General features: G+C 55.8%; 1 protein-coding gene across 4 annotated transcripts in view; it reads left to right on the top strand.

Moving 5' to 3' along the window:
• RALGDS (ral guanine nucleotide dissociation stimulator) overlaps positions 1-21,800 on the top strand; it is a 62,677-nt gene extending 40,877 nt beyond the window's left edge. For 2 of the 4 annotated variants that reach the window (XM_075519308.1, XM_075519304.1), the window contains exons 2-18: positions 13,493-13,603; positions 14,153-14,346; positions 14,747-14,821; positions 14,992-15,185; positions 15,595-15,716; positions 15,875-16,090; positions 16,221-16,324; positions 16,684-16,768; positions 17,479-17,556; positions 17,655-17,741; positions 18,075-18,107; positions 18,350-18,471; positions 18,660-18,755; positions 18,908-19,109; positions 19,339-19,698; positions 19,844-19,958; positions 20,157-21,800. In XM_075519308.1, coding sequence (XP_075375423.1) covers positions 13,493-13,603; positions 14,153-14,346; positions 14,747-14,821; positions 14,992-15,185; positions 15,595-15,716; positions 15,875-16,090; positions 16,221-16,324; positions 16,684-16,768; positions 17,479-17,556; positions 17,655-17,741; positions 18,075-18,107; positions 18,350-18,471; positions 18,660-18,755; positions 18,908-19,109; positions 19,339-19,698; positions 19,844-19,958; positions 20,157-20,332 — 2,370 coding nt within the window. In that variant the 3' untranslated portion in view covers positions 20,333-21,800. The remainder of the gene's footprint in view (positions 1-13,492; positions 13,604-14,152; positions 14,347-14,746; positions 14,822-14,991; positions 15,186-15,594; positions 15,717-15,874; positions 16,091-16,220; positions 16,325-16,683; positions 16,769-17,478; positions 17,557-17,654; positions 17,742-18,074; positions 18,108-18,349; positions 18,472-18,659; positions 18,756-18,907; positions 19,110-19,338; positions 19,699-19,843; positions 19,959-20,156) is intronic. The other 2 variants (XM_075519307.1, XM_075519306.1) reach the window with 2 other exon arrangements.
• The last annotated feature ends 1,890 nt before the right edge of the window (positions 21,801-23,690 follow it).

The raw sequence follows: 23,690 nt of genomic DNA, 5'->3' as shown, positions 1-23,690 counted from the left end.
CAGCGCAGCTCGTGGCGGGTCGGAGTTTGTGCATTGCTTTGGTGGGATGGCACCTGCGGGGTCTGCGTGAGGGGGGTCGGGATTTGAAGCATCACTTGGGCCTTGGGGGGAAAGAGTTGAGTTGTAGGACTCCTACCCTCCATAGATTAACCTGTTCATCCCGTGCTGTTAGTGTGTGTGGTGCTGGGTTAGACCCAACAGCAGCATCCTTAGCCTGTCCAAAATGTGCGTCGTTTGCTGTAGAGGTCTGTGGGACCTTCACTTGCGGCGAGAAGCATCTGTAGGCTGCAAGGTGAGGCTGGCATGAGGGCTCTTACGAGGAGGGACTTGGTGCCCAGGGAGACCTGTTACGGATCACACTGAAAGTGTATCACGGCCTCTGGCTGGAGCGTGCCTGCCTGGGAAAACTGGCAGCAGGGGAAGAACTGAGCTGTTTGGCTACTTCAGTTGTTGGTTTGTCTCATTCCTGTCCCCACGTGAGGACTCACCTGCACATCACAGCAGCCCCAGCCCACGTGGCTCACGGAGCTCCAGTAAAGATGCATTTGGACTTTGCTCCCGAGTCGTTGGGGAACGGGAGCGCTGAGCTCCGGCATGGAGTAATCCCAGCTGCTCCCCGGGGGCTCTGCCTCGCAGGCTGGCCGCCTGCATGGAGACACGGGGAGGGCACCGGAGCAGGGGCAGAGGTGCAAGGGTGCTGCAGGGCCAGCCTGCTCTGAGCGCACGCTGCCGGCTAGCGCAGGAGCGGCTTTGCTCTCATATGTAATCTGGTGTTTGCAGAAAGGCTTTTGTGGATGGGCCTTTTGTTCTTCTAACACAGGGGAACGGCTCTCCCAGAGGCGACAGGAAAGTCCTTTCCTAAATCCCTGCGTGGGCCGTGCCGTCACATGGGCTGCAGTGAGCAAAGGCTGGTCTCCGGTGCAATGAAGTGGCAGCTCCGCAGCACCTAAAACCTCTGTCTCTCTCCATGTGATTTTGTTTGTTTTGGTTTTATGATGTTATGCAAATAATCTCTAAAGTCTTTGGTTACCTTCCCGAGGCTGCGTTGGTACGGGTTCTTATAAGGCAGAGCTTTTACATTAGATAACCGCCGCGAGTTTCTCTCCATAACATACCTGAGGGTCAGGAGTTATGCGACAGCTAAATGTCAGTGGAGATTAAGCACATGCAGAGGCACATGCGTGGCCGGTTTCACTTGCATAGCTTGACAGTGGCAAGTTTGTTTTCATTACACAGTTGAATTTCGATGAGCCCTGCTGTCAGAAACACGCTGGGATGGGGAAGGGCGTCTTCCCGCTCCGCATGTGGGGTGCTGGGTGCCCCTGCAGCGGGGTGCTGGGTGCCCGTGCAGCGGGGTGGGCACGGCTGCCTGGCGAGCCCCGGGGTCGGCGGAGGCAGGAGGGAGATGCTCCAGCTGCCAGTCACCAGCCGAGTCCTCAGAGCTGACAGGGGAGGAAAAAAGTTGTTTTGACTTGCAAACAGAGCAGATTGGAGAGGAAACTCATCCGAGGCAACTGCATCTGGAATGCTGAGGCATTATTTTTAGAGCGGCTTTTCTTTCTGCTAACCACACTGTAACAAACAGTAGCTGAGCTGAGGGCCTGTGTGGAAACCTGCTTTTCAAAGGGCTTGCTCACTCGTCTTACCAGAACTTCTTTTCATGTGATGGAGCAAAACCACACAACCTTTCCCTGCTCTTTGCAGTGGTTGGGGTCTCCATGGAGACTTGCAAGCTGAGAGCCTATGCTAGGCTCCCTGCTCGAGACGGCGTTTTCGTTTGTGAAATGATGTGTTTGGTTTGGTTTGGCTTCTTAGTTGGAACTAACTTCAGGAAACCATTATTTAGCCAAGCTGGGCAAAGCAAAGCATGTTGCCCAAGACTGGCAGGGTGAAAACTCAGCTGTGGGAAGTGAACAAGAATGCTGAAGCACACACCTTCATGTGGTCAGGGGGTTTGGGACCTCACCTTCCAGTTTAGGCCAAAACCCCAGGGATTTTGTTCAAAGACACTTGCCTGAAAGGCTCAGCTGGTGGCCTGGTGCCAGCGAGGTCTGGCTCTGTGCGTTGGAGCAGCAGCAGAGGCGGTGAGCTGCGGGAGCTGGAGGACGTGGGGGGTGTGAACTGGGGCTGATGGTGTCACCCCCATTTCTCCCATGCTGCGACCCCAACAATCACTGCAGGCTTTTCAGAGCAAGGCTAATGCTCAGTTTGGTTTATCATCTTAAAGCAGCCTAGCTTTTCTCCAAATATTGCTATTTGTTCGCTTTTGATTTTTTTTTTTTTTTAATGGATATTTGGTCGCAGCTGCAGTTCTGCTGGTCAGGACCCCTTGGCCAGATCCCCGTGCTGAGCAATGCAGCAGCAGTGCCCGTTGCTGGTGACCGTCACTGTGATTACTGGGTTTCTAGACAACACGGTTTACTAGATTCAGTCCTGCTTGCAACATTGAGAACTGGCATTAAGACGGGCCAGGCTGGTCCCTCCCTCGCAGCGCGCTGGGGGTGACTCAGAGCGTAGCTATGGCTCAGGCCAGTGTCATAACAAAGACTTATTCCCTGCGGTGCTTCTTGGGGAGTGGGGGGGGATATCCCACAAACTCTGTCTCTCCCACTCCTCATTCCCATGGATTTCAGCAAAACTCAGCTCTGAGAGGGTGGGGCTGTTTGAGGCTTGACCTGTCTTAGTCCAGGCAACCTCAAAGGAAAGGAGCTAGGGAAGGAAGGTGGGCACCTCTGCCCTCTTCGCACTGATGCTGCCCCATGGTCGTTATGCACATCAGCTTTTTGGGTATTCCAGGGTTTGTCCCCCAAAGTTATTTAAAATGGGAGGGCGAGCTGCGGGGATGCTCACCTGCGGCTGGTAATCCCAGGGGATGAACCAGGCAAGGTGGCAGGAACACGAGTCAGGGTAGGAGCATGCCTGTACTGGCTCGCCAAAGTGCTGTGGCCAGGAGGAAGAGGCTTACTTGTGTGGTGTTTTACCTGCCATGAAAGAGCTCTGGTAACGTGAGGGAATGCTTGCCTGCAAATGCCTGGGGTGACCCAGCGCCAGGTTGAAATCCCGATGCCCGGTGTCCCCAAGCAGACGCAGGTGTGCTGCTGCAGACACTGGTACACCTTCATCATCAGCCATTGCTGGAAAAGGTCTTAAGCGGTGGGAGAAAACATAGTCCCCAAAGTCTGTGCTGAATCAGGGTAGGTGGGAAAGTGGAGCAACCCTGCGTGAAGCTGCTGCCGCCCCCCGGGTTTGGCTCGCAGCTGACGGAGGGTTGGCTGCCAGCAGGTCCCGCTCTGGCTGATGCTCGGACACGGTCCGTGGCAGGACCCGCACCTACAAGTGCAGGGCTGAGGGTCTGGGGAGGGAATTCATCCCACCACCCCGGCTGCCCGCACCCTGCCTGGACACCTGCGTTCCTCGTACCACAGCCGCTCTCCACCCCTCTGGATGCGCAGGATCTGGCACACCCAGCGCTCGGGGCAGGGCCCAGGTCCAAACCTCACTGCTTGGGCTCCCGGCGTGTTCAGGCACTTGACAACAGCTGGATTTCTTTTTTTTAATTTTTTTTTTCAGTTGTTTTCTCCCCAAAGGTGCCAATTAAACTTAAGCTCTCAGTTGCTTCAGCTGTGGAAATCAGACTTAGTTGAGTGAGCATCCTGATTGCAGGCCCCCCAGGTGTTGGCTTGTTGACTCCTGCCTCTGTACCTGCTTATATAGCACCTACTGCCTCGTTGACACCTATTTAAGTAATGCTCTGAAGGTGAAATTTTTCTTGATTACAAAGCAAAGGTGCTTGCATTTCCCCTTCCAGCATCCCACAGGTGCCCCAGGGAGGGGAGCAAGTAGGGGGAAGACCATCCAAGAGGAAGGTCTCTCCCAGCCCTTCCCTGGAGCAACCGGAATGGCCTGAGACTTGCAGCTGGGATGCGGTGGGACACGCTGGGGCTGCGGGTGTCAGGAGGAGGCTGGGACGAGATGGGCTCAGCCCAGACCTCCGCGCAGGGCGGCCCGGGAAGCACGCCGGCAGCAAATGGAGGCATCCTACGTCATCCCAGCCGGGGTGGGAGTCGGGCGTGAGGGGCACGGCCGGAGAACAAAGGCTCGCATTTATTCCTCCCGTCCTTTCACCAGCAGCCCCTCGCTGCCTCCCTGCACTGGATTGTTCCTGCATTTTCTCTGCTTCAGCTGTTTACTGGGTCACCCTGATGCAGACACGCACACAAAGAGCAAGCCATCCGGCGAGGCCGTTCCTGCACCACCGGCACCGCGAGCCCCTCTCCGGCCCCGAGGAGCACAGTGGTGGCATTGAACTGGGCTGGGAGAGCACCCGAGCCTGCCCTGCTCCGGGGTCAGGGTGGGCCAGGGGCATCCGGAGCCCCCCGGGCATCCTCCTCTGCACAGGCTGGGGCGATGGGCTTTTGGGGAGGGGTGCCCAAGAGGTCTGGGCTTGTCAGCTTTGCCCACGCTTCAATCGCACCAGCTTTAATGGAGGGAATGTAAGTTGACGTAAGGCAGTGTAAACACATGGGTGGACACATTTATTTCACGAGGGCTTATTTTGGTTCAGCTTATCTAAGCTAAGGATGTGTCTGAGCTAAATCGAAATTAACCTTGTTGAAATTGAAACGAAGGGTGATGGCACAGTTACCGTAAGCCAGACTGCAGCCAGACAGGGATGTGGCTTTTCGACAGTCTCCAATTTGTCCACCCCAATCTGTGCACCTCCAAAATTACAGAAAGATAGGAGTTTGCTTTCTCTTTCCCTCTGCAAGCTACAGCAGGTGGGTTACTGCATAGGCAGTCATCTACAGCTTATCCAGGCTGCTCGGGAATGCTGTGTGGCGAAACTCCCTGGGAACGTTGGCGTGGGGCCGGTGGGATGGTTCAGCATGGCATGGGGGGCCGAACGCCGCTTCCTGGGTCTGGGCTGATGTTTCACGCCCGGCAGTTGCTGGAGCCGTCACTGTTGCGTTGCCCTTTCTGCATATCCCTTGCTCGTGCTGCAGGTGTGTGCCCAGGTATGATCTTCGTTCATGCAGGTCAGGTACATGCTGGGGTCAAGGGGAAGGTTTAACAAAAGAAGCTGGTTTTAAAGCAGCTAATATTTCTTAAAATTAACTTTTTGGCTGTCTGGACTGGCACATGGGCTACGAGCTGAGAGCAGGAGAATTATTCAAGGCTTTGCGTCTCTGAGAATGTAAAGACTTGGCTTTTGGGATAGATGAACTCGCTAGCTTGCAAATGCTGATGCATGCAAGGGACAAGCATTGCCCTGGAGATGCAACAGCGAACAAGTCTGTGTCTTTTGGTTAACATGTGTTAAGACATGACTGACATTTCAGGAATGAACATACCAATCGGTTTCAAGGTACGTCAGCTCTGAATGCCAACCTAATCACCATCCCTTTCCAAATACATATGGCAGTTCTTGCTGCTGCAGAAATAACACACTTGGTGCAAAAGGGCCCTGTTTCAGCAGTGGAATCAATGGAGTAACATTAGATCAGGCTTGAACTGCAATCTCTTCGGGACACGCACCCTGTTTTTCTTTGCGTTTGAACAAGGCATTACAGAGCTGTCGTGTTGCATGTGACTTGCAGGTGCTACTGTACACACACCAAAAAATAATCAATTTTTGAACTTGTTTCTGTTGCGTTTTTTTCAGATTTTTCTGTTCCATCTTGGTAAAATACAGACCTTTGTTCTGGGCCGAAATGACTTACTATGAACCACTCAATCTTTATTTACCCTTACAGAGCAATAGGTATTAATTTTTTTATACACCAGTTGTCACCAGTCATGTTGTTCTGGTTTCACTTCCAGTAATTACCCTCCGGGCTCTAGGCGAGTTTGTAGCGGAGCAGTTGCTCTGTAAGCGAAGGCCAGCTGCGTCCCTCGTACGCAAGCCTGACTCTGCGTAGGCGTTGGCGCTGAGCATGGATGCTGCTGAAACGCACGCCGAAGCGATCACGAACACAAAGCTAAGGACTGTGGAGCAAGAGCTAGAACTGCTGTGTCGGCGGGATCTTTTTTCCATCAACTTAGAGAGGAAGCAAAACCTGCTGCACTCAGTTTTCTTCTAACCTTCAGCAGCCTGCGAAGGGAGCCCTTCCCGGCACATCCCCTGGTAGGAAACACGAGGGAAGTCCTGCTTTGGCAGTGCTTTCACATAGGATGCAAACATCTAGGCAGAGGTGGTCTTCAAATACTCTCGGGTGTAGGAAACACGGGGTTTGGAGTTAAACAGTCATCTCTGGCATCTCTGGCCCTGCCAGTTGCAGATGGAGTTTGCTTTTCCCGGGGAGTCCCCCTGGTGCGCTGATCCCCCAGCCCCCGCGGCTCCCCCTGCATCGGGGGCCTGATCCTCCCCCTTGGAGGCCGGGGGATGCAGTGGACACAGAGCGTCTTTGCAGATCTTTGACTCCTGATTTCCAGACCATAAAAAGAGCAAAAAAGTTTCTACGTGTGGGAAGGCTCTTAGTTTTCTTTAAAAGCAAAACAAAAGCAAATGGGGGAGGAGTCCTGTGTATCTGCTCTGTCTCGTTTCTGGACCCAAGTGCTGAGCTCCTAATCCTCGCTCCAGCCACTGACTCACAGCGTGCGAGTCACAAGATGCCTTTGCAACCGATCTGCCAGCCGCTGCTTTCTCTTCTTCCTAAGCCGGGAGGGTGGAGAAGGCTGCCTTTGAATATTGTCTCTAACCCCTCTAGGTTGCGGACACATGATCAGACCTGCTGTCTGTCTCGGGCAGCCCCAGACGCCGAGGGAGGAGGTATAAAATCCCCACAAGAGGCAGATATGGGGCGATGTGCCCCCTCCCTCTGCCCCGTCCTGCTCGCTGGGAGCGCGTGGCGCTGGGTGATCCCCGTGGGTGCTGGGTGCAGCTCTCCCTGCTGAAACACCTGAAGCAGAGCGAAAGGGGAGCTAAGGGTGTCGGGAAAGCCCAGCTGCAGAGCCCAGCGGCTGATGGGGTGAGAACAGGCTCTCAGCTGTCACCACTGTCTTGCTCTCCTGGCAAAAACACCCCCTTTTCACAGTGGGTTTAAGTTTAGCTTCTGGCCCTTTTTCTCTTCTTTTCCTGTTTCCCCCTTTGTCATTTTTTTGTAATGGGCTGTTGGAATTGGTCCTGGTCTGAGGCAGCTCTGAGCAGGCAGGAAGGAAGGCAGAGTGTCGAAAACCCGAAGGAAACACATCCATCTACCTAACATCTCTGCGCAGGGAGCAGCACCCAGGGCAGGGGCTGGGGGCAGCCGAGCCGTGGCAGGGGACTCGAGCTCCATCAGCAGCAATGGGAAGACGGCTCAGGGAGAATGGAGACGGCAGGAGATCAACCTGCCCGTGGCCGGCGGAAACCACCGCACCCCAGTGCCACCATGGTCATTGCTGGGATGGCGTTTGGGAGCAGGAGTGCTCCTGCCCTCCATGGGGCTCCTAATCCAAAGCACGTGCCGTGGGTCACCGGGCGTAGGTAGGTACCAGCACAGGGCACCTTTCCTTCCCCTGAACGTGGGGGATATTCGGCAGCTTTCTCGCCAGCTTTGGGTAGTCTCTGTAGCCTTCCTGAGAATGGCTGGGGGAAAGAAACTGCTGATGAACGTGAGGGAGCGGACGGGACGATCCTGACCGGCGGAGCCATGGGGGAACATCCACCGCGGGGCTTTTTGCCTGGAAGTCCCCATGGGGAAGGGTGTTCTGCTGCGTGCGCTTATTTTGGATGTGTAGGACAAGAGGGTACTTCTGCTTTTGCAGTCTTTGGTTCACGGAACTGCAGTCGTTTTCCTTTCACTAGGTGGGGGTGGCTTTTTTCCTATTTCCTTTTACATAATGTTGTACGCTTCAGTTCACATAAGAGGCCCCAAAGTTGCTGCTGTTCGTTGCGTGAGTGCGGGATTTGCTCCTGGGAGTGAAACGAAAGTGAACTCGGGGCTTGTGTCAAGCGTGGAGGACGTGGTCCTTGGTGGAGCAGGTTTCTTTCGTTTCTGGAAAGGCACATTGCCCGTTGCCGATGGGAAGGGGTTATTCTGAGAAGGGACTGGGGATTGTAAAGGCCAAAGCCCCACTTTCTATTTCTGTCTGTGCCGGCTTTCATCAGGTCCTTTTGAACTTGGGCAAATGTGGAGCTTCAGCGAGAAACTACTGGTGATGTCTCTGAGGCTCAGCTCTGCCTTTTCTTGTCTCTTTAGCCAGCGAGACCGTTAGTTCCCAACCGGCACAGGTTCCCAGCTCGGGGATGTGCCATGGGCAGGGCTAGCATCTGCTTCTCTCTTGTGGCTGGTAGCAGCGGCCCTTGGAAATCACTGTGCAAAGAAACTCTCGGTGCTGTGTTATACCTGCCTGTGAAAGGCATTTTGTGCAGCCCAGCTGAAAGGGAACAGAGTAACACGAACATCTTGATCTTTAAAGCAGCTGTTGTCCAGGGAGCATCAGTAAAAGCACTTTAAGCAGTTTTGCCTCTTCCACGTGTGCTGAAATTAATACCTTTTTCCAATAACAGTTCATTATTTTGTGTCTTTGGAGGCCAATGTGCTAACCCAGGGGCACGTGGGACCAGAGCTCTTAAGACCTGGTAATTGTTGAATAATTGTCTGTGTGTAACGTGCAGGGATGCTGTCATGCTCACACTTAATCCTCTACTTTACTCCTGTCTTACTAAAACCACCTCTGTGACTGATCTCAAACGCTTTCTAAAATGCAGATCCCTAGCCAATATTTGCTTTGCTGTTTGGCTCTTGCATTTTCCCCTCCCTTCATCCGATGAGAAGAGACGAAGGCAGATTCCCTGCTGCTCTCTGCCTGGCTCCTGCAAGGGTCCCTCGCGCTGCAGCCCTTCCTCCAGGCTCATGAATCTTGGCTACATCTTAGAGCTCGTTATTAAACCTCCGTGTGAAGACGTGGAGTTCGACGCCATGCCGTGTACTAGAACATTCACCAGAGAGTAGAAGAGTTTATTGCACGGAGCAGGAATTCCTCCCCGGTGTAGTCACAAATGCTTTGAACTGTCAGTGGGGAACTCGTTGCTCACGCAGCCTGGGGCTATCTGCAGTTGGAAGAGGCGGTCTCTAAAACCAGGCAAGCCATCTGGTGCAGACCTCCAGTTTCAGATTTCAGGGGATGAACTCCTGCAGAGTTCACTTACGGCTGCTTTGGCAAAAGCCTCCGACTCTGCAGAATTGGGCGTCTGATACCCCGAAGTTAAACATGTGTTTTTTCCTTGTGCACCTCCGTCGAGAGGCCTTTGTCCTGCTGTATGGAGAGGAGCAGGATTGCACACTGAGCTGGAGAAATCATGGTCAAATGTTCATTTTCTATGTCTTCCCTTTTTTGGTGCCCATCTTGAAATGCGTTGGATCTCGCTTTCCGGGGTGCTGAGTTCCTTCCGTATGAGTTTGGTGGAAGGTGCAAATGCCGTAACCATCAACGTGCTCAAAGTTAGTGCTTTCACAGAAAAGCTTTGCTGAATCTTGTTGCAGCCGTTTAAAGCACTGTCTGGGCCTGTTGGACGCATCTCTTCTACCAATGCGATGCAGTAGGCGGAAGGGACTGTTGATCTGTATCTCTGCCGTGGTGCGGTGCTCGGTTACTCAGGTTGAACCACTGGTGAAGGAGGGTTTGCATCTGGGTGCTGGGCTGCGGTTGTGCTGGCTGAGGCCCAACTCACGTTCCCTTCTGCTATGAGGGGCAGAAAACTCCAGCAGACGTGTAGGGCAGGCAACGGGGAGCAGTAGCTGTTGTAGTAATATTTACCAGCGCTTGTCTGGCAGAGCTCTTTAGAGACCATTTTGAAGACGTTCATCTTTGGTTGACTTGCTGGAAATCCTGGTGTGAGTGCCAGACTTAGGATTGCAGCGTTCTTGCTGGCTGGCACGTACATAAGCCACGGTTCAAGGTTTTGCGTTTCTTCCAGCCCTGCTCCCACCCTGTGTCTCCTCGTTTGCAAAGGCAGAAACGTGCCTTTGGTGCAGGTGTTGGGAGTGGGACTTCGCTGGCTCCATCCTGCTGCTGCTTTTTGCTTCGTTGGTTTTTAACCAACATGGGCGGAATGCACAATCAGCATCTTGGAGAAGCAGCGGTAGGAAAGAGGAAGCTCACGCAGAATATAAATAGCCAAATTTTAAAATGTACCAGTGTAGCAGCTCGCCTGGCTCTTGGCATGAGCCTGGCTGAAGACCGCTGGGAAGCTGCGTACTTTGTATGTGGTTTGCAAAGGGGGAACTTTGGGGGATATCGCACAAGTCAGCAAGACAAAAAATGAATGAATCTGACAGTCTTGGATATAGGAAGGAAATGAAATTTGCTTCTACGCACATCAAAATCGGGCGTATCCTCTGCACGTGACACGAAACACAGGGTGAAAACCCCTGCACAGTTATGGCAACACTTTCCACTGTAGTTGCACAGAGGCTGCCAATGATTCATGGGTTGATCCGGGGACATTTTGTCCTCCCATATGATTTGATTTCTTTATTAATTTAACTGCATCTCAACAGGCATTTGATTTTTCTTGATATTTGTGCCTGAGCTTTACAGCTGCCCAGCCGAATCTCTTTTCTGAGTTAGACTGTACAGGAGTCTGGTCCTGCTGGACCCAGAGCTTTCCTCCAGCCCAAAGGCAGCATAACTGAAAGATACGCAGGGTAGGACTGATCTGCAGGTTGGGTGATAAAGACTGGGAGAGACCCCGGGAGACCTGATGTGAAGCACCCATGTGGTAGCGATGCCCCTTCTCTATCACTGCCCCTTGGGCACTGGGCATGCGTGCCCAAGAGGCATCTACTGCTGTCACTTCTGGAGGACGGCACATAGCTGTGGGCACCAGGGCCTGATTGTCTCCGTGGACAAACTGGGCAGAATTCCTACAGCTTTTCTTTCTTTTTGTTGGAAACAGCATCTATAGGTGGAGGAAGGACAAGTGGGCTGACTGGGGATCGAGTGGGGTAGCATCACTGTAGGTGGCTGATGGAGAGGCTTGAGCAGTGCCGGCAGCTCTCTCCCGAGGTTGTGCCAGAGCCCCCAGTTCCCAGCTAAGGCATCTCTGCTTGTGGGGTCAGGGATGACTAACCTGGCGTAGGAGCACCTCATTCCCGTGAGCTTCTGGTGGAGAGATGGAGAGGTGACGGGGGAGAAGCCCAGCTCTCTCGGCTGCCAGTGCCTTTGGCTACGTACCGGCTCACCTTCCCCTCGCTGACGTGTTTCAATGGCGCTGTCTCCCCTGCGCCGGGGCCAGTGTCATGGGTGGCCGCTCTGGCGGGGCTCCCAGCGCGGACGTGACATGGGGCCGCAGAGGAGCGGGGAGTCGGGGTGGGCTCAGGGGCTCGTTCGTGCCCCTGTCGGTGTTCGGGCTGGGTAGTGCCAACCATCGGGGCTCAGGGCTGCCAGCCTGCCGGTGCCTGGGCCAGCTGGGCTGGGGGCAAGCTGGGCTCGGATCTGCACTACCCCCAGCAGCCAGCCTCGTCGGCCTGGGGAATTTATCGAGGCAGGAGGGAGATGTATTTTCATGTCACGCTGTCTAGGAAGGCACAGGGCACGCCATGCTGGCAAGTGAGTGCCTTTTCCATTCTTGAAATTCAGACCTTTTTATACTTGAACATAAATTTATGCCATAATTTATCCCAGAGCATAGAACAAAAGGGGGACTAATGCAGGTGTCTGTCTGTCCACTGCCTTGTGAGGCTGCTGTCAGGGTTGGTCTGGAAGCCAGTGAATCCCAGGAAAGAATTCTGATGTTCACAGCATGACCGAAGTTAGGAGCCTCTCAACCCCTTGAGCTTCAGCGAACCAAACTTCTTGATAGTCTGGCATGAAGTGAGAAGCGCAGGTTCAGCAGAAAGTGAGGAAGATGTCCAATAACCCTGCCCAGGGGGATTCTCTGTCCTCATTCATTACAGCCATGAATGAGAGGCTTTTTAAAGTTTTCCCCTTATTCTTTGAGCTGGCTGTGGTTCCCTGCCTTAATTCCTTGCTAATAACAAGCACTTGACTTGAGCAGGGTGTGATAACAGCGCAGTGACCGCTGCTGCGATGGTGACGATAAAGGATGGTGGTTAAAGGGCGTGTTAGGTGCACGTTCGATACGTCAGCTCAGGGTCGTGTTCGGTGCTTTCTGCTCAGTGTCTCTCGAGATGTGCAGCATCGTCTGAAGCCGGGGCCCTGGGTATGGCTGTTCTCGCCTTCACGGGGAGCGGTTTGGGAGGAGGATTTTTTGCAGGGAGCAGCGGCGCTCCTGGGGCTCCATCCTGGGTTGCCCCACGGCAGCTTCCAGCTTCTTCCCCGGTGAGCCCTGCGTTGTTGCCATTGCTCAGGGTTTTTTGTGCTCCCGAGAGGCAGATTGCAGGGAAAGCTGCGGGCTGGCTCCAGCCCCTGGCTGGCAGTGTGATATGCAGGGGGGACTTGTCCCCGAGCCCCTGCACCCCAGCGTGTGGTCACCTCCCCCTGCTAACCGGTTTATTGCTTTTGGGCATTTTCCCCATCTGCTGAGCAGTGGGTTTTGCCGTGTGTTACACCGCGTCCCGCCATTTGGCGTGGGGGATGGAGGGCGGGGGAGATTCCCCCCCCCCCCCCCCCCCCGTGTTTAAAAGGATCTGGATAAATCCTCTTAAGAGAGGCACTGACTCAGCAGAGCGTGGTGAGAGAGGAGGAGGAGGAGGAGGAGGGAACCGAATTATCCTTGTGGGGCTGGAGCCACCGCTGAGCCCTGCGCTGGCACTTGGGGCTGGGGGAGCTGGGGCAGGCATGTGCCTGGGGACCTGCCCCGAGAAGCATCCCTTCTTTCCTTACCAAATTTTAGGTGGTCTCCATCTCCCCAGAGCAGAAACATGAGTCTCATAGCTGGGTCGGGCTGTGGCCCGGAGGTGCCTGTCCCCAGGGGTGCAGGGACCTGTCCCAGCTGTGCCCGAGCCCACCCCGGTGCCGCTCCCTGGGGTTTCGCCCCAGCTTTGAGCTCCCTCCCCCCCTTGAGTTTCTGCCTTGTGTCCATGGCCAGCACTGCCAAAGCTTGCAGGCGGCTTGGTTTCACAGTTATTATTGATTACCAAAGGTGTGCCGAGGTGCTCAGTTCCCGCAGGGGCAGATTACCAAGATTACGGTCAGACCGGGTGGCAATGTCACCTTACGGGAAGGGCAAAGGCTTGGGGAGGGGGTGTGCTGCCACCCGCCCCCCACGCTGCCCAGCGAGGGGTCCCTGCTCTACCCGCACCCGGCACTGGTGCAGCCTGGGTTTGCAGAAGGGCTGAGACGCGGAGCCAGGGGACACGGAGCAGAGCGAGAGCACCTTCCCAAAGTCCTGGCTCTGCTCTGCGCAGGCTCGGGTGGGCCCAGGGTTAAGCTGGCCAGGAAGACTGGTGTCGCCTGGTTTGTATTTCTGAGCAGGCGAGGGAGGCTCTCGCTGCCTGCCGGCTGTTGCCTTTGGCTTGCCAGGACGCCTTGTAGGAGCCTGCAAGAGCATCTCTGCCACGCTTTACCCTCCTTATCTCACGGTGTATCTTGTCCTCCCGTGCAGAGCTCCACACAGGAGATCGGAGAAGAGCTGGAGGATGGTGTGATCTACAGCATATCGCTCCGGAAAGTGCAGCTCCATCACACGGCCAACAAAGGGCAGCGATGGCTGGGGGTAAGCTGGGGGCTCCGCCAGCCTCCTGCCACGGGGTGTTTTCAGATGTTTCCCTGCCAGAGACACGGTGATCTGATGTCAGGGCTTGGCAGGGTCGATACCAGCCCATGTCCTGCCCTCTTCTTGCTCCCCCATACGCTCCTGTCCAGGGGGTTCCTTCCAAGCCTTATCTGGGAATCATGTATTTATTTGGGAGCAGGGACGTGGGAGCACCCACTGGCCTCTGCCCCGCAGCAAGGGGCATGGGGGAAACAAGCTGAAGCCCCATTTTGCAAAATAGGGCAACCCTGATTTGCATCTAGATTTCGGCAACCTTGAGGCCTTTCCTGGCATTTCCCAAATGCTCAGGTCTTCTCAGCTGACTTGCTGGTATTTGATGTCGGAGGAGACCCGGCTTGCCTTTCCCCAGGCCCATCATGAGAGCCCCGGGCACTGTAGGGGGTCCGTGGTCCCAGCCTAGACCTAAAAGTGGCTTGTGAAGCGGGTGGGATTGTGCTTGAATGTGTTTGTCTTCATTCAGCCCACTGACTTCTGCTCCTGTCCTGGCAGTTTGAGAATGAGTCGGCCTTAAACCTCTACGAGACATGTAAGGTGCGGACAATAAAAGCTGGGACCTTGGAGAAGCTGGTGGAGTACCTGGTCTCAGCCTTCAAGGGCAATGACTCCACCTACGTCACCATCTTCCTGTGCACTTACCGGGCCTTTGCCACCACCAAGCAAGTGCTGGACCTGCTGCTTAACAGGTGAGGCTGCCCTGAGCCCCAGAACGCAGCTAGAGGTGGCCGGTGTCTGAGCCCCCTTGGCTAGGAGAGCCCCAGCATCTTCTGCTGCCATGCCTTGGAGGGCTGATGGGCATCTCCCAACTCCATCAGCATGCAGGTTTTGGGGCAGGGCAGGGAGGACACAACTTCCCAGTGTGCTGGAGCCCTTCCAGCTGGTACCCTGCTTGCGAGGTGGCCAGTGCTGGCTGCTTCCCTCTTCCCATAACACGGAGGCCGTGGCAGACTGGGGGGAGCAGGACAGTGCATGAGAGGTTCCTCCCGAACCCCTGGCAGAGCTGGGGGTGATGTGGAGGGAGAAGAGGCAGCGCCCAGACACAGCTGAGTCCAGGATGCTCACTGCCTCCTCGCTGTGCCCCACCAGGTATGGCAAACTCCATGTGCAGGCGAATGGGGACCATGCCAGGCATGCTGTGGACGAGAGGATGGAGCTGAAGAAGTAAGTCTGACTGCGCTGTGGGTGACTGGTGATAGCTCTTTGGTTCTCATACAAAGGCATGTGGAGTCCCAGGGGTGCTCCTGGTGCCTGGGGCTCATGGGGGTGCACACAGGTTTCTCCTGGCACCTGATTCTCATGCAGGCTTGCCTGTGTTTCCCCCCTCCCCGCAGCACCATCTCCTCCATCCTGGGCGCCTGGCTGGACCAGTACTCAGAGGATTTCCGCAAGCCCCCAGACTTCGCCTGCCTCAAGCAGCTCATCTCCTACGTGTGCCACAACATCCCCGGCTCGGACCTGGAGCGCCGAGCCCGCATCCTGCTGGCCCAGTTCCAGCAGCAAGAGCAGAGCGAGTCCGAGGCAGAAGGTGGGGTCCTTTCCCCGCTTGTGGGGGGCCATTTGAGGCTGCAGGTGGAGAGAGTGCTACTGGTTGGCATTGAGGGTCCTCAAAACCTCGGGTCTTGTCACGTGGCTGAATTCCCATAAACCCTGCCTGCGTTTACATGGAGGTGCACCAGGAAGCTAATCCAACTGCACCAGAAGTGGGATTTCTAAGTGGATTAGCTAATCTGCCTTTAATCCTCTGCAGACACTTGTGTCCAGGTTTAAAATGACTAACCTGTTATCTGAGCCTCGTTTCTCGAGGCGTGAAGCCAGATGGGAATTAAGAGCCTGGGAGGTGGGATTGTGGGTGTCTGCAGGGGGCTGGCGTGGGTCGGCGTGGGCCCCGGCTTGCGGCAGTGCTGCGGTGCTCAGCTTCACGCCGTCTCTCGCAGCTGTGGACCACGGCGGCTGCACCTTCCAGCTGGTGGAGGAGAACGGGGTTGGGGATGGGAAGCCGGATTTCCTCTCCTTCTCCCCAGAGATGGTGGCAGAACAGTTCACGCTGATGGATGCTGTGAGTATTCATTTGACAGCCGTGTTGCTGGTGCTCTGCCCGTCTGCTACCTGCTGCTCTGGGCAGAGGCCTGTCTCTTCCCTTCCACTTTTTCCCCCTGGCCTGTTCCCTTCCCAGGGACCCCAAAGAGACCCGTCTCCATCCCTTTGATCTTCCAGGAGCTGTTTAAGAAAGTGGTGCCTTACCACTGCCTGGGCTGCATCTGGTCCCAGCGAGACAAGAAAGGCAAAGAGCACCTGGCGCCCACCATCCGTGCCACGGTCTCGCAGTTCAATAGCGTGGCCAACTGTGTCATTGCCACGTGTCTCGGAGACCGGTCCCTGAAGCCGCAGCAGCGGGCTAAAGTGGTGGAGCGGTGGATCGAAGTGGCGCGGGTAGGACGGCTCGCTATCCCGCTCGCCTCCCACCTTGGCCCAAGGGCTGAGGTTTTGTGGTGTGCGAATCCCAGCAGATCCCTGGGCTTTCTTTAACACTGAGTCCTGACATCTCCTTGTGTGCCCCCAGGAGTGCCGCATCCTGAAGAACTTCTCCTCCCTCCGAGCCATCCTCTCAGCTCTGCAGTGCAACGCTGTTCACCGGCTGAAGAAGACCTGGGATGAGGTCCTACGGTAAGCAGCGCCTGCTGGGCTCCTGCAGCCACGGGGAGGTTTCAAGGGGAGGATTGTGCTGTGGCTGTGGCCCTTGAATGTGTGGATGGGATCATCTCGGCTCCAGCATTGCCTCTTGGAGTGTGCCCAAAACCCAGGGACCAGCGTAAGGTGTCAGGGACCTAAGGAGGGTGAGGCAATAAAAGTACTATCACCTCCTCCTCCTTTCCGTGCAAAACACCCTGGAATAGACCCCAAACAGCAAGGCCCTGCTAGAGCTGTGAGCATTGCGGGGGTCCCTTGGGTGAGCAGAAGAGAGCCCAAGGAGGAGACCCCAGGGTGGCACCATTGCTGACTTCCCCCTGTGTTTCTCCACGCAGGGAGAGCTTCCGCACTTTCCATGAGCTCTCTGAGATCTTCTCCGACGAGAACAACCACTCGCTGAGTCGGGAGCTTCTCATCAAGGTATGGGGAAGCGGCACCCACGTCGCCCTGTCTCTGGCAGGGAGCTCGGGCTGATGCTGGCGGAAGTTTCCATGTTGTTCCAGCCACCGGGCTAAAGCCCTGGTAGCGCTGCTGGGGTTTGAGGCGTGGGTGCAGGCAGGGCCTGCTGAGTCTGAGGAGCAGGCAGGGGTTTTGGACCAGGCTGGGCTTTCTGCTTCTCCACCCAAAAGTCGTCATTGCCTGAAGCTTGCAGAGCAATTCAGCAAGCAGAGATAAGCTGTGGGATAGGATCCGGTGCACCAGGTGACTGCTTCTCCCCAGAGGCAGCTGCATTTTAACAGCCCTGTGCAAAGTCATCTTGATTCCAGGTGGGGTTTTAGGGTTTGTGAAAGGCTGCAGCAAAAATGTCCTTCTTCCCCGTGGAGCCTCTCTGCAGCTTCCCAGCCTAGCTCCAGTTTGAGGGCTGAGAGGACACAAAATGCAAAAGGGAACAAAACATCCCATTGAAGAGCTATTTATACAGAGCTGGAAACGGGAGCAGCAGTTCCTATTCACTAAGCCTCTCCTCCCTGTGAGCCATGAAAAAGCTCAGCTGTGATTTCCTCCTCTTGCCCTCATCTCTCTTTCCCTCTACAAGGGAAGTTGCGCCAATAAAAGCAGGGGTGAATTTTAGCTCATCCGTTAGCGCAGTTTCCCACCCGCACTGAACCCCACCTCTCGCTACCATCCAGGAGGGCACATCCAAATTTGCCACCTTGGAGATCAACCCGAAGAGGGCTCAGAAGCGGCAGCAGCAGCAGCGAGAGATGGTGAGTCTGGCACGGCCACCCCCGTGCCCCTTCCCCAGCGGCTGCCTGGGCTGGTCCCAGCTCTCCGCTGACCCCGCTGTCCCTTGCTGTCCCCGCAGGGCGTGATGCAGGGCACCATTCCCTACCTTGGCACCTTCCTCACAGACCTGGTGATGCTCGACACTGCCATGAAGGATTTCCTGGACGTATGTACCTCCATCTCTATCCTCCCCTTCCTCTCCTTCCTCCACACAGCCGCCCCAAAGCCTGGGCTGATAAATGGAGAGCTGGTCCCCCATGCGTCCTATATTGGACACTGCACCCTGTGCATCCTATATCCGATGCTGCACCCTGTGCATCCTATATCCGACGCTGCACCCTGTGCATCCACCTCTGTCAGCCCATGGAAATGGGCCGCGCTCGCGCTGCCCCTCGGCAGGGATGCCCGCTCTGCAGTGGCAGCGAGCCGGGGGCAGCGAGGGATGGGAGCAATTTTTTTCTGCCTGCTCCACACTGACATTCAGCTCCTTTTTTTCCAGGGCGGGCTGATCAACTTTGAGAAGAGAAGGAAGGTGAGAGCTTTGCCCTGGCAGCAGCACAGCAGGGTGGAGGGAGAAGATTGACTTGGTGCAAGCCCAGGCTGTGCCAGTCACTTTGGGGTTGATCCCTCTCTGTTTTTTGCTGTCGTGTTCTTCATTTGTGGGGATGGGGATTCTGAGCCTTCATATCTGTCTCTGTGTGGGGGCCTGGGCCGTTTGTGGAGGAGGCTGGGGCTGGCAAACAGATCTGGTCTCACGGCCTCCATTTGCTCCAGGAGTTTGAAGTCATTGCCCAGATCAAGCTGCTTCAGTCGGCCTGCAACAACTACAGCTTCACGCAGGAGGACCAGTTCGTGGACTGGTTCCACAGCCTGGAGCGACTCAGCGAGGCTGAGAGGTGAGCGTGAGCGGGGTCCGGGGCCGTGCTGCCAGTGGTGGATCGGGAGGTCCCACCGCTCGGATCCAGCTGCTAAGCAGCAGCTGCCCCCAGCTCCACTCCCGGCTCTGCCTCGCTCGCCCTGCCGGCACGGTGCTCGCCGTGGCCGTGGCAGCACCGAGTTCAAACCCTCATCTCTCTCCTCCCAGCTACGGGCTGTCGTGTGAGATCGAGCCGCTGTCGGAGTCAGCCAGCAACACGTTGAAGGCGAAGAAAAACACAGGCATCATCAAGCGATGGAGCGAGTGAGTCTGCTCGTCCCCGGTGGGGCGCAGGGTGGCGGCAGGGGCCAACACAGGGCGATTGCAGGGCACCGGGCTGGGGTGGCCGCTGTCCTGCCAGCCAAACGCACCCTGGCTCTGCTTAATTCTCACCTGCCCCGCATCTCTCCTGGCAGCCGACAGCCGCCGAGCACCGAGCCCTGCGCCAGCGGCAGCTCCCACTCGAAATCCTTCGACCAGCTCAAGTGCGGGCAGTACCTGTGCAGTGGGGATGCCACTGACTCCGTGAGTGTCACCTCCGCTGGCTCCAGCAGCTCCGACGTGGAAGAGATCAACATCAGCTTCATCCCCGAGTCCCCCGACTGCCAGGAGAAGAAGGTACGGAGCAGCTCGCGGGGTCCGGGCCTCCGGAGGCAGGTGCGGCCGTCGTGTGGGGACTGCCCCACGTCTGCCCCAGCATTGGGGCTGGGGGTAGTGGGTGGGGGTCCTGGGGGCTGTTTCTGACCCACCGGGGCTAGGGAGGCCCCTGCCCTTCGCTGCTCCGGCAGCGTGGCAGGGCTGTCGCACCTCCGGCAGCTGTAGTTGTGTCGGTCCCCCGTTGTCACAGGTCAGTGAGATCCCTCTGGCCTCCCTCCCCCAGCGCTGGTACGCCCCGTCTGTGGCCGATGGAGAAGCTAAAACCACTGTGTCCTTCGCATCCCCTCTCCTCCCTGCCCTCCAGTTCTGGGAATCCACCTCCCTCTCCTCCCTGGACACGTCGGGCATCGGCTCAGGCTCCAGCAGTGCCTCGTCCTCTTCCGTCTCCTCCACGCCGGTGACGGCCTCCCGCACCCACAAGCGCTCGGTCTCTGGCATCTCCAGCTACTCCTCCCTCTCGCTGCCCCTCTACAACCAGCAGGTCGACGACTGCTGCATCATCCGCGTCAGCCTGGCTGTGGACAACGGCAACATGTACAAGAGCATCCTGGTTAGTACAGGGCACCCGTGGTGACGCCAGGGAGGGGTAGCTTGCCCTGCTCGGATGCAGGCATGGCCCGTTTTGGGAGGAGACGGTGGTGGGAGGCTTTGCAGCGTTTTGCACCGCCCGGGTTAATAACGCTCTGTGCTCACAGGTGACGAGCCAGGATAAGACCCCGGTCGTTATTCGCAAAGCCATGGCCAAACACAACTTGGACGGGGATCGGCCTGAAGACTATGAGCTCGTTCAGATCATCTCGGAGGAGAGAGGTGTGTGCTGGGGTGTGGGGAGATTTCCTGGGGGGCTGCATCCCTCGCTGGCCACGCAGCCCTGCAGCACCAGGTCGGAGCTGGGTGGGGAGGTGACAGCAAGAGGGGTCCCAGCACCCAGGGACAACTCCCAGTCCCACTCTGGGCCCCTTTCAGGGAAAGGGTGCCTGCCTGACCTCCATCCTTGGTCACTTCCAGAGCTGAAGATCCCCGACAACGCCAACGTCTTCTATGCCATGAACTCTGCCGCCAACTATGACTTTGTGCTCAAGAAGCGGGGCTTCTCCAAGGGGGTGAAGATCAAGCATGGCTCCAGCTCCACCCTGCCCAGGATGAAGCAGAAAGGCCTGAAGATCGCCAAAGGCATCTTCTAGCCTCAGCCCCACTGCCACCCATCACCGACGGGGCCTTGGGGGCAGGCTGCTCCGAGCTCGGCTGTGGCCAGTCCTTGTGCCGCCCGGCACGGCGAGAGGAGCGACCCTCGCCTGTGGGGGACGGCCGTGCATCCCCCTCCCGCACCGAGAGCCGGGGCATTTTGGCAACCGGTGTTGGCCTCCGCCTCTCTCTGCACAAGCTCCCGTTTCAATCAGGTCTTTTTTTCTACACAGGAAGGCAGCGGGGGGGATCTCTCTCTCTCTTTTTTTTTTTTTTTTTTTTTAACCTTCCACGGTGCGACACTAGTCCAGCCGCCAGCCAGCCCAGAGCTGGAGCCCGCCTCTGCCGTAGGTGCCTTGTGTCCAAGCGAGCCGGGGAGCAGTGACTCGCAGAGGGGCCATTTGCAAGGAGCAGAGCATGAGCTGTCACCCCGGGGCTGCAAAGCCTCCCACAGGGTGGGGTGCTTTCCTTCCCGGCTTTCCTGGCGTTGTTTTACCTCCACGTCCTTCCTTCCTGGGATAACTGGCATTTGCCACCGCCACACGTCTCTGCCTGCCCTTCCCTTGGGAGAAGCCACGGATGCCCCGGGTGGGGAGGCGAGCTGGAGAGGATGCAGCCCCGTGCTGGTGCTCAGAGCCCCATGGAGGAAGGCTGTGTCCGTGCCGTGATGGAGCGGGCGCCTCGTGCTCTCGACGACTGGAAGCCTGCATGGTCTTGCTCCTCTCCCCAGTCCAGCGCATCCTCCAGCTGGACTTCGATGGCCCGCGTTCAAACTTGCACCAAAGATCAAATGCCAGTGTCTCTTCTACGGCGGGGGAAGCTTTGGGTCATGTCCCCAGCGCTGCCAGCCTAACGAGGAGGAGGAGGAGGAAAGTGAATTTCTGTCTGAACTTGTGTAAATAGAGACCTTGGGTCTGTGCAGGCGGGCAAGGAGCCGGAGAGCTTGGGGTGTTCTGGGTGCCCTGGCTGCCACCGCCTGACCTGCAGAAAGTGCCACTCACCTTGGGCTTTAACCGAACTTCTGCAAACACTGACCATGGAAGAAGCAGCAATGAGACTTTTTTTGTATAAAACAAAAAGTTTACTGATTTTTTTTTTTTTTCAATATTTATTGGTTGTAAATAGAAGAGACGAACTTGTACATTTTACTAATCCAGCCGCCCCCTGCCCTGCAGCCCAGTCCCTCTCCTCTCCCCACCTCCCCACCATGGTATTTAAGGCTGCCGGGAGGGAGTTTGGCAGCAGCAGCCCTGCAGACCCTGCCAGCCACCCCCTCCCTTCTTTCTCTACCACTAGTCACTTGAGCAGGGGCAGAGATGCTTATTTTAATCACTGTAGGAAAACACTAACCGAAGGGGGACCTTTTTTTGCTCCTGGCTCCATCTCTCTCTCTTTTTTTTTTTTTAAGCACTTCCTTCCACCACATCTTTCCTGTTTCCTCTCTGTCCATGCTGCTGGGTGGGTGCAGCGCCTGGGGATGCAGCAATGCTGCAGGGCCACGCTCTGGGGGTGGGTGGCAGGAGCTGGGCTGTGGGCTCCCGGCACCAGCTGGGGAAGAGGCTGCTTGGGTGCGAGCGTGGCCGGCAGTGCGCTCTCCCAGCCCTGTGTCCCCTGGGGTGGCATCGCCCATCACTGCACATGATGGGAGCTCCTGGCTCCCTGACGCAGGGGCAGCCTCCTGCCTCCCACCCTGCCCAGAGCCTGGCACCCCAGGGTCTTCCCTCTCCTTTGTGCCTGCCAGCTCCTGCCCACTGTGGGGCCATGCTGGTCCTCACCATCCCCCTCCCCTCCCACCGGTGTCCCCCAGCAGCCCAGTGTCACTGGAGGGACTGGCTGTACTATATGTATTTTGTACCACTTCAATGAAGGAGCACACTGCCTGGTGTGACTTGTACACAGCAATGTAATTAGTCTTTGCAATAAAATACTGATGCTCAAATGTCTCTGCCCCAAGGCAGGGGTTCTCCTGTCCTCCTTCCCCAAAATGCTGGCATGTTCCTGGAGAAAAGAGCGGACCCGACTGTGGGAGAGGTGGCACTTGTGCCTGTTGTTCGTACCTTAGTTTAACTCTGCTGAGTTGAGCTTTGTTTTGTGCTTGAATTAAGATACGGGCTTTTTGTTTTGAGGGACCAGTGCCTGATTTTCAAATGAACCCTATTCATTTGAACCTGGGAGTTGTTGGGACTGGCGCATTTTCCAGCTGTATAAATGCAACGTCCAATTTACTGGTTTTACTCCTTTCAATATAAGCAATGGCTTTAAGAGCAATTACAATGGTTGGTCCTTATGGTGCAGAGACAGTGGTCTGCCTTGGTTTGAGGCATCGTTCCTTTGGCGCTCAAGGGCTCATTTCCTAGCAGGGCCAGAATGTTTATTTTCTATTCTATAATTTCACAGACATCAGCAGAGATTACTTGGATGGTGTGGTGATGCTGAGTGGGGGTATTAAAGCTGCAGCTGCACTATCCAGCATTTCTCTGTGCCTTTGGCTATGTAGATCAGTTTTAAAGCCTGAGCTTTTGGAAATTAAAGGATCGTATTATACAGACAGGGCTGGTAACGCCGTTATCTGCTCAGGCAGAATTAAAAAAATCCAAATCACTGTAGTCTTCCCAGACAGAGGAATTTTGAAAATGGCTGGGAAACAGATGAAGTCTGCATGAGTGATTTCTGGCTGCTTTGGCCTTGGGCCTCCTGTTAATAGAAAGCTTGGCTTCAGGCATTTTTCCTAGTATTGCTAAGAGCGTTAACTCTTGGTGCCTGTTAATACCTGAGCACATACTCTTACCTGGCAGTGGTATGTCTACTGCATCTCTCCCTTTTTTTTTTAGTTCCCTGTTGCATTGCACTGAGAAGGGTAAGTCTGTGGTAGAGCCCCTCATGCCTCTGCATTCCCACGGTGCCAGGACCTACACCTTACCCTGGCTGGAGGTACCCCCAGACAGACCGATCGATGCACAGCCCCCTTATAAAGTCTTAAAGCCGTAAGAAATGCCTTCGTACTTACAGTTGCAGCCCATGCTACCCCGAGATAGGAGCACAAGGCAAAGCACAGGATCTCCCAGCGAGCCATGGTGACTGCACACCTGAAGAGCCAGTCCTCAAACACAGATTCTGTGTATATATAAACATACATAAATACGTATCCAGGAGCACAGCTATACGTCACGGTATGACAGCCCAGCAGATGCTTCTTTGGTGCACTAGAAATGAAAACCTGAGGAAATATCTCAGTCTGACAGAACTCCAGAGAACATAAAAAATGCCGAAGCCTTGAGAAGCCTCGCAAAAGCGCAGGAGGCTGAAATCATACTAAACCATGCATTAGAGCATATTCTTGGCCACTAATGAGAAACC

Source organism: Mycteria americana, chromosome 17, assembly GCF_035582795.1.
Source record: "Mycteria americana isolate JAX WOST 10 ecotype Jacksonville Zoo and Gardens chromosome 17, USCA_MyAme_1.0, whole genome shotgun sequence".
NCBI lineage: Eukaryota > Metazoa > Chordata > Aves > Ciconiiformes > Ciconiidae > Mycteria > Mycteria americana.
The sequence above is the reverse complement of the archived record's forward strand: the minus strand, read 5'-3'. Positions and strand labels throughout refer to the sequence as shown.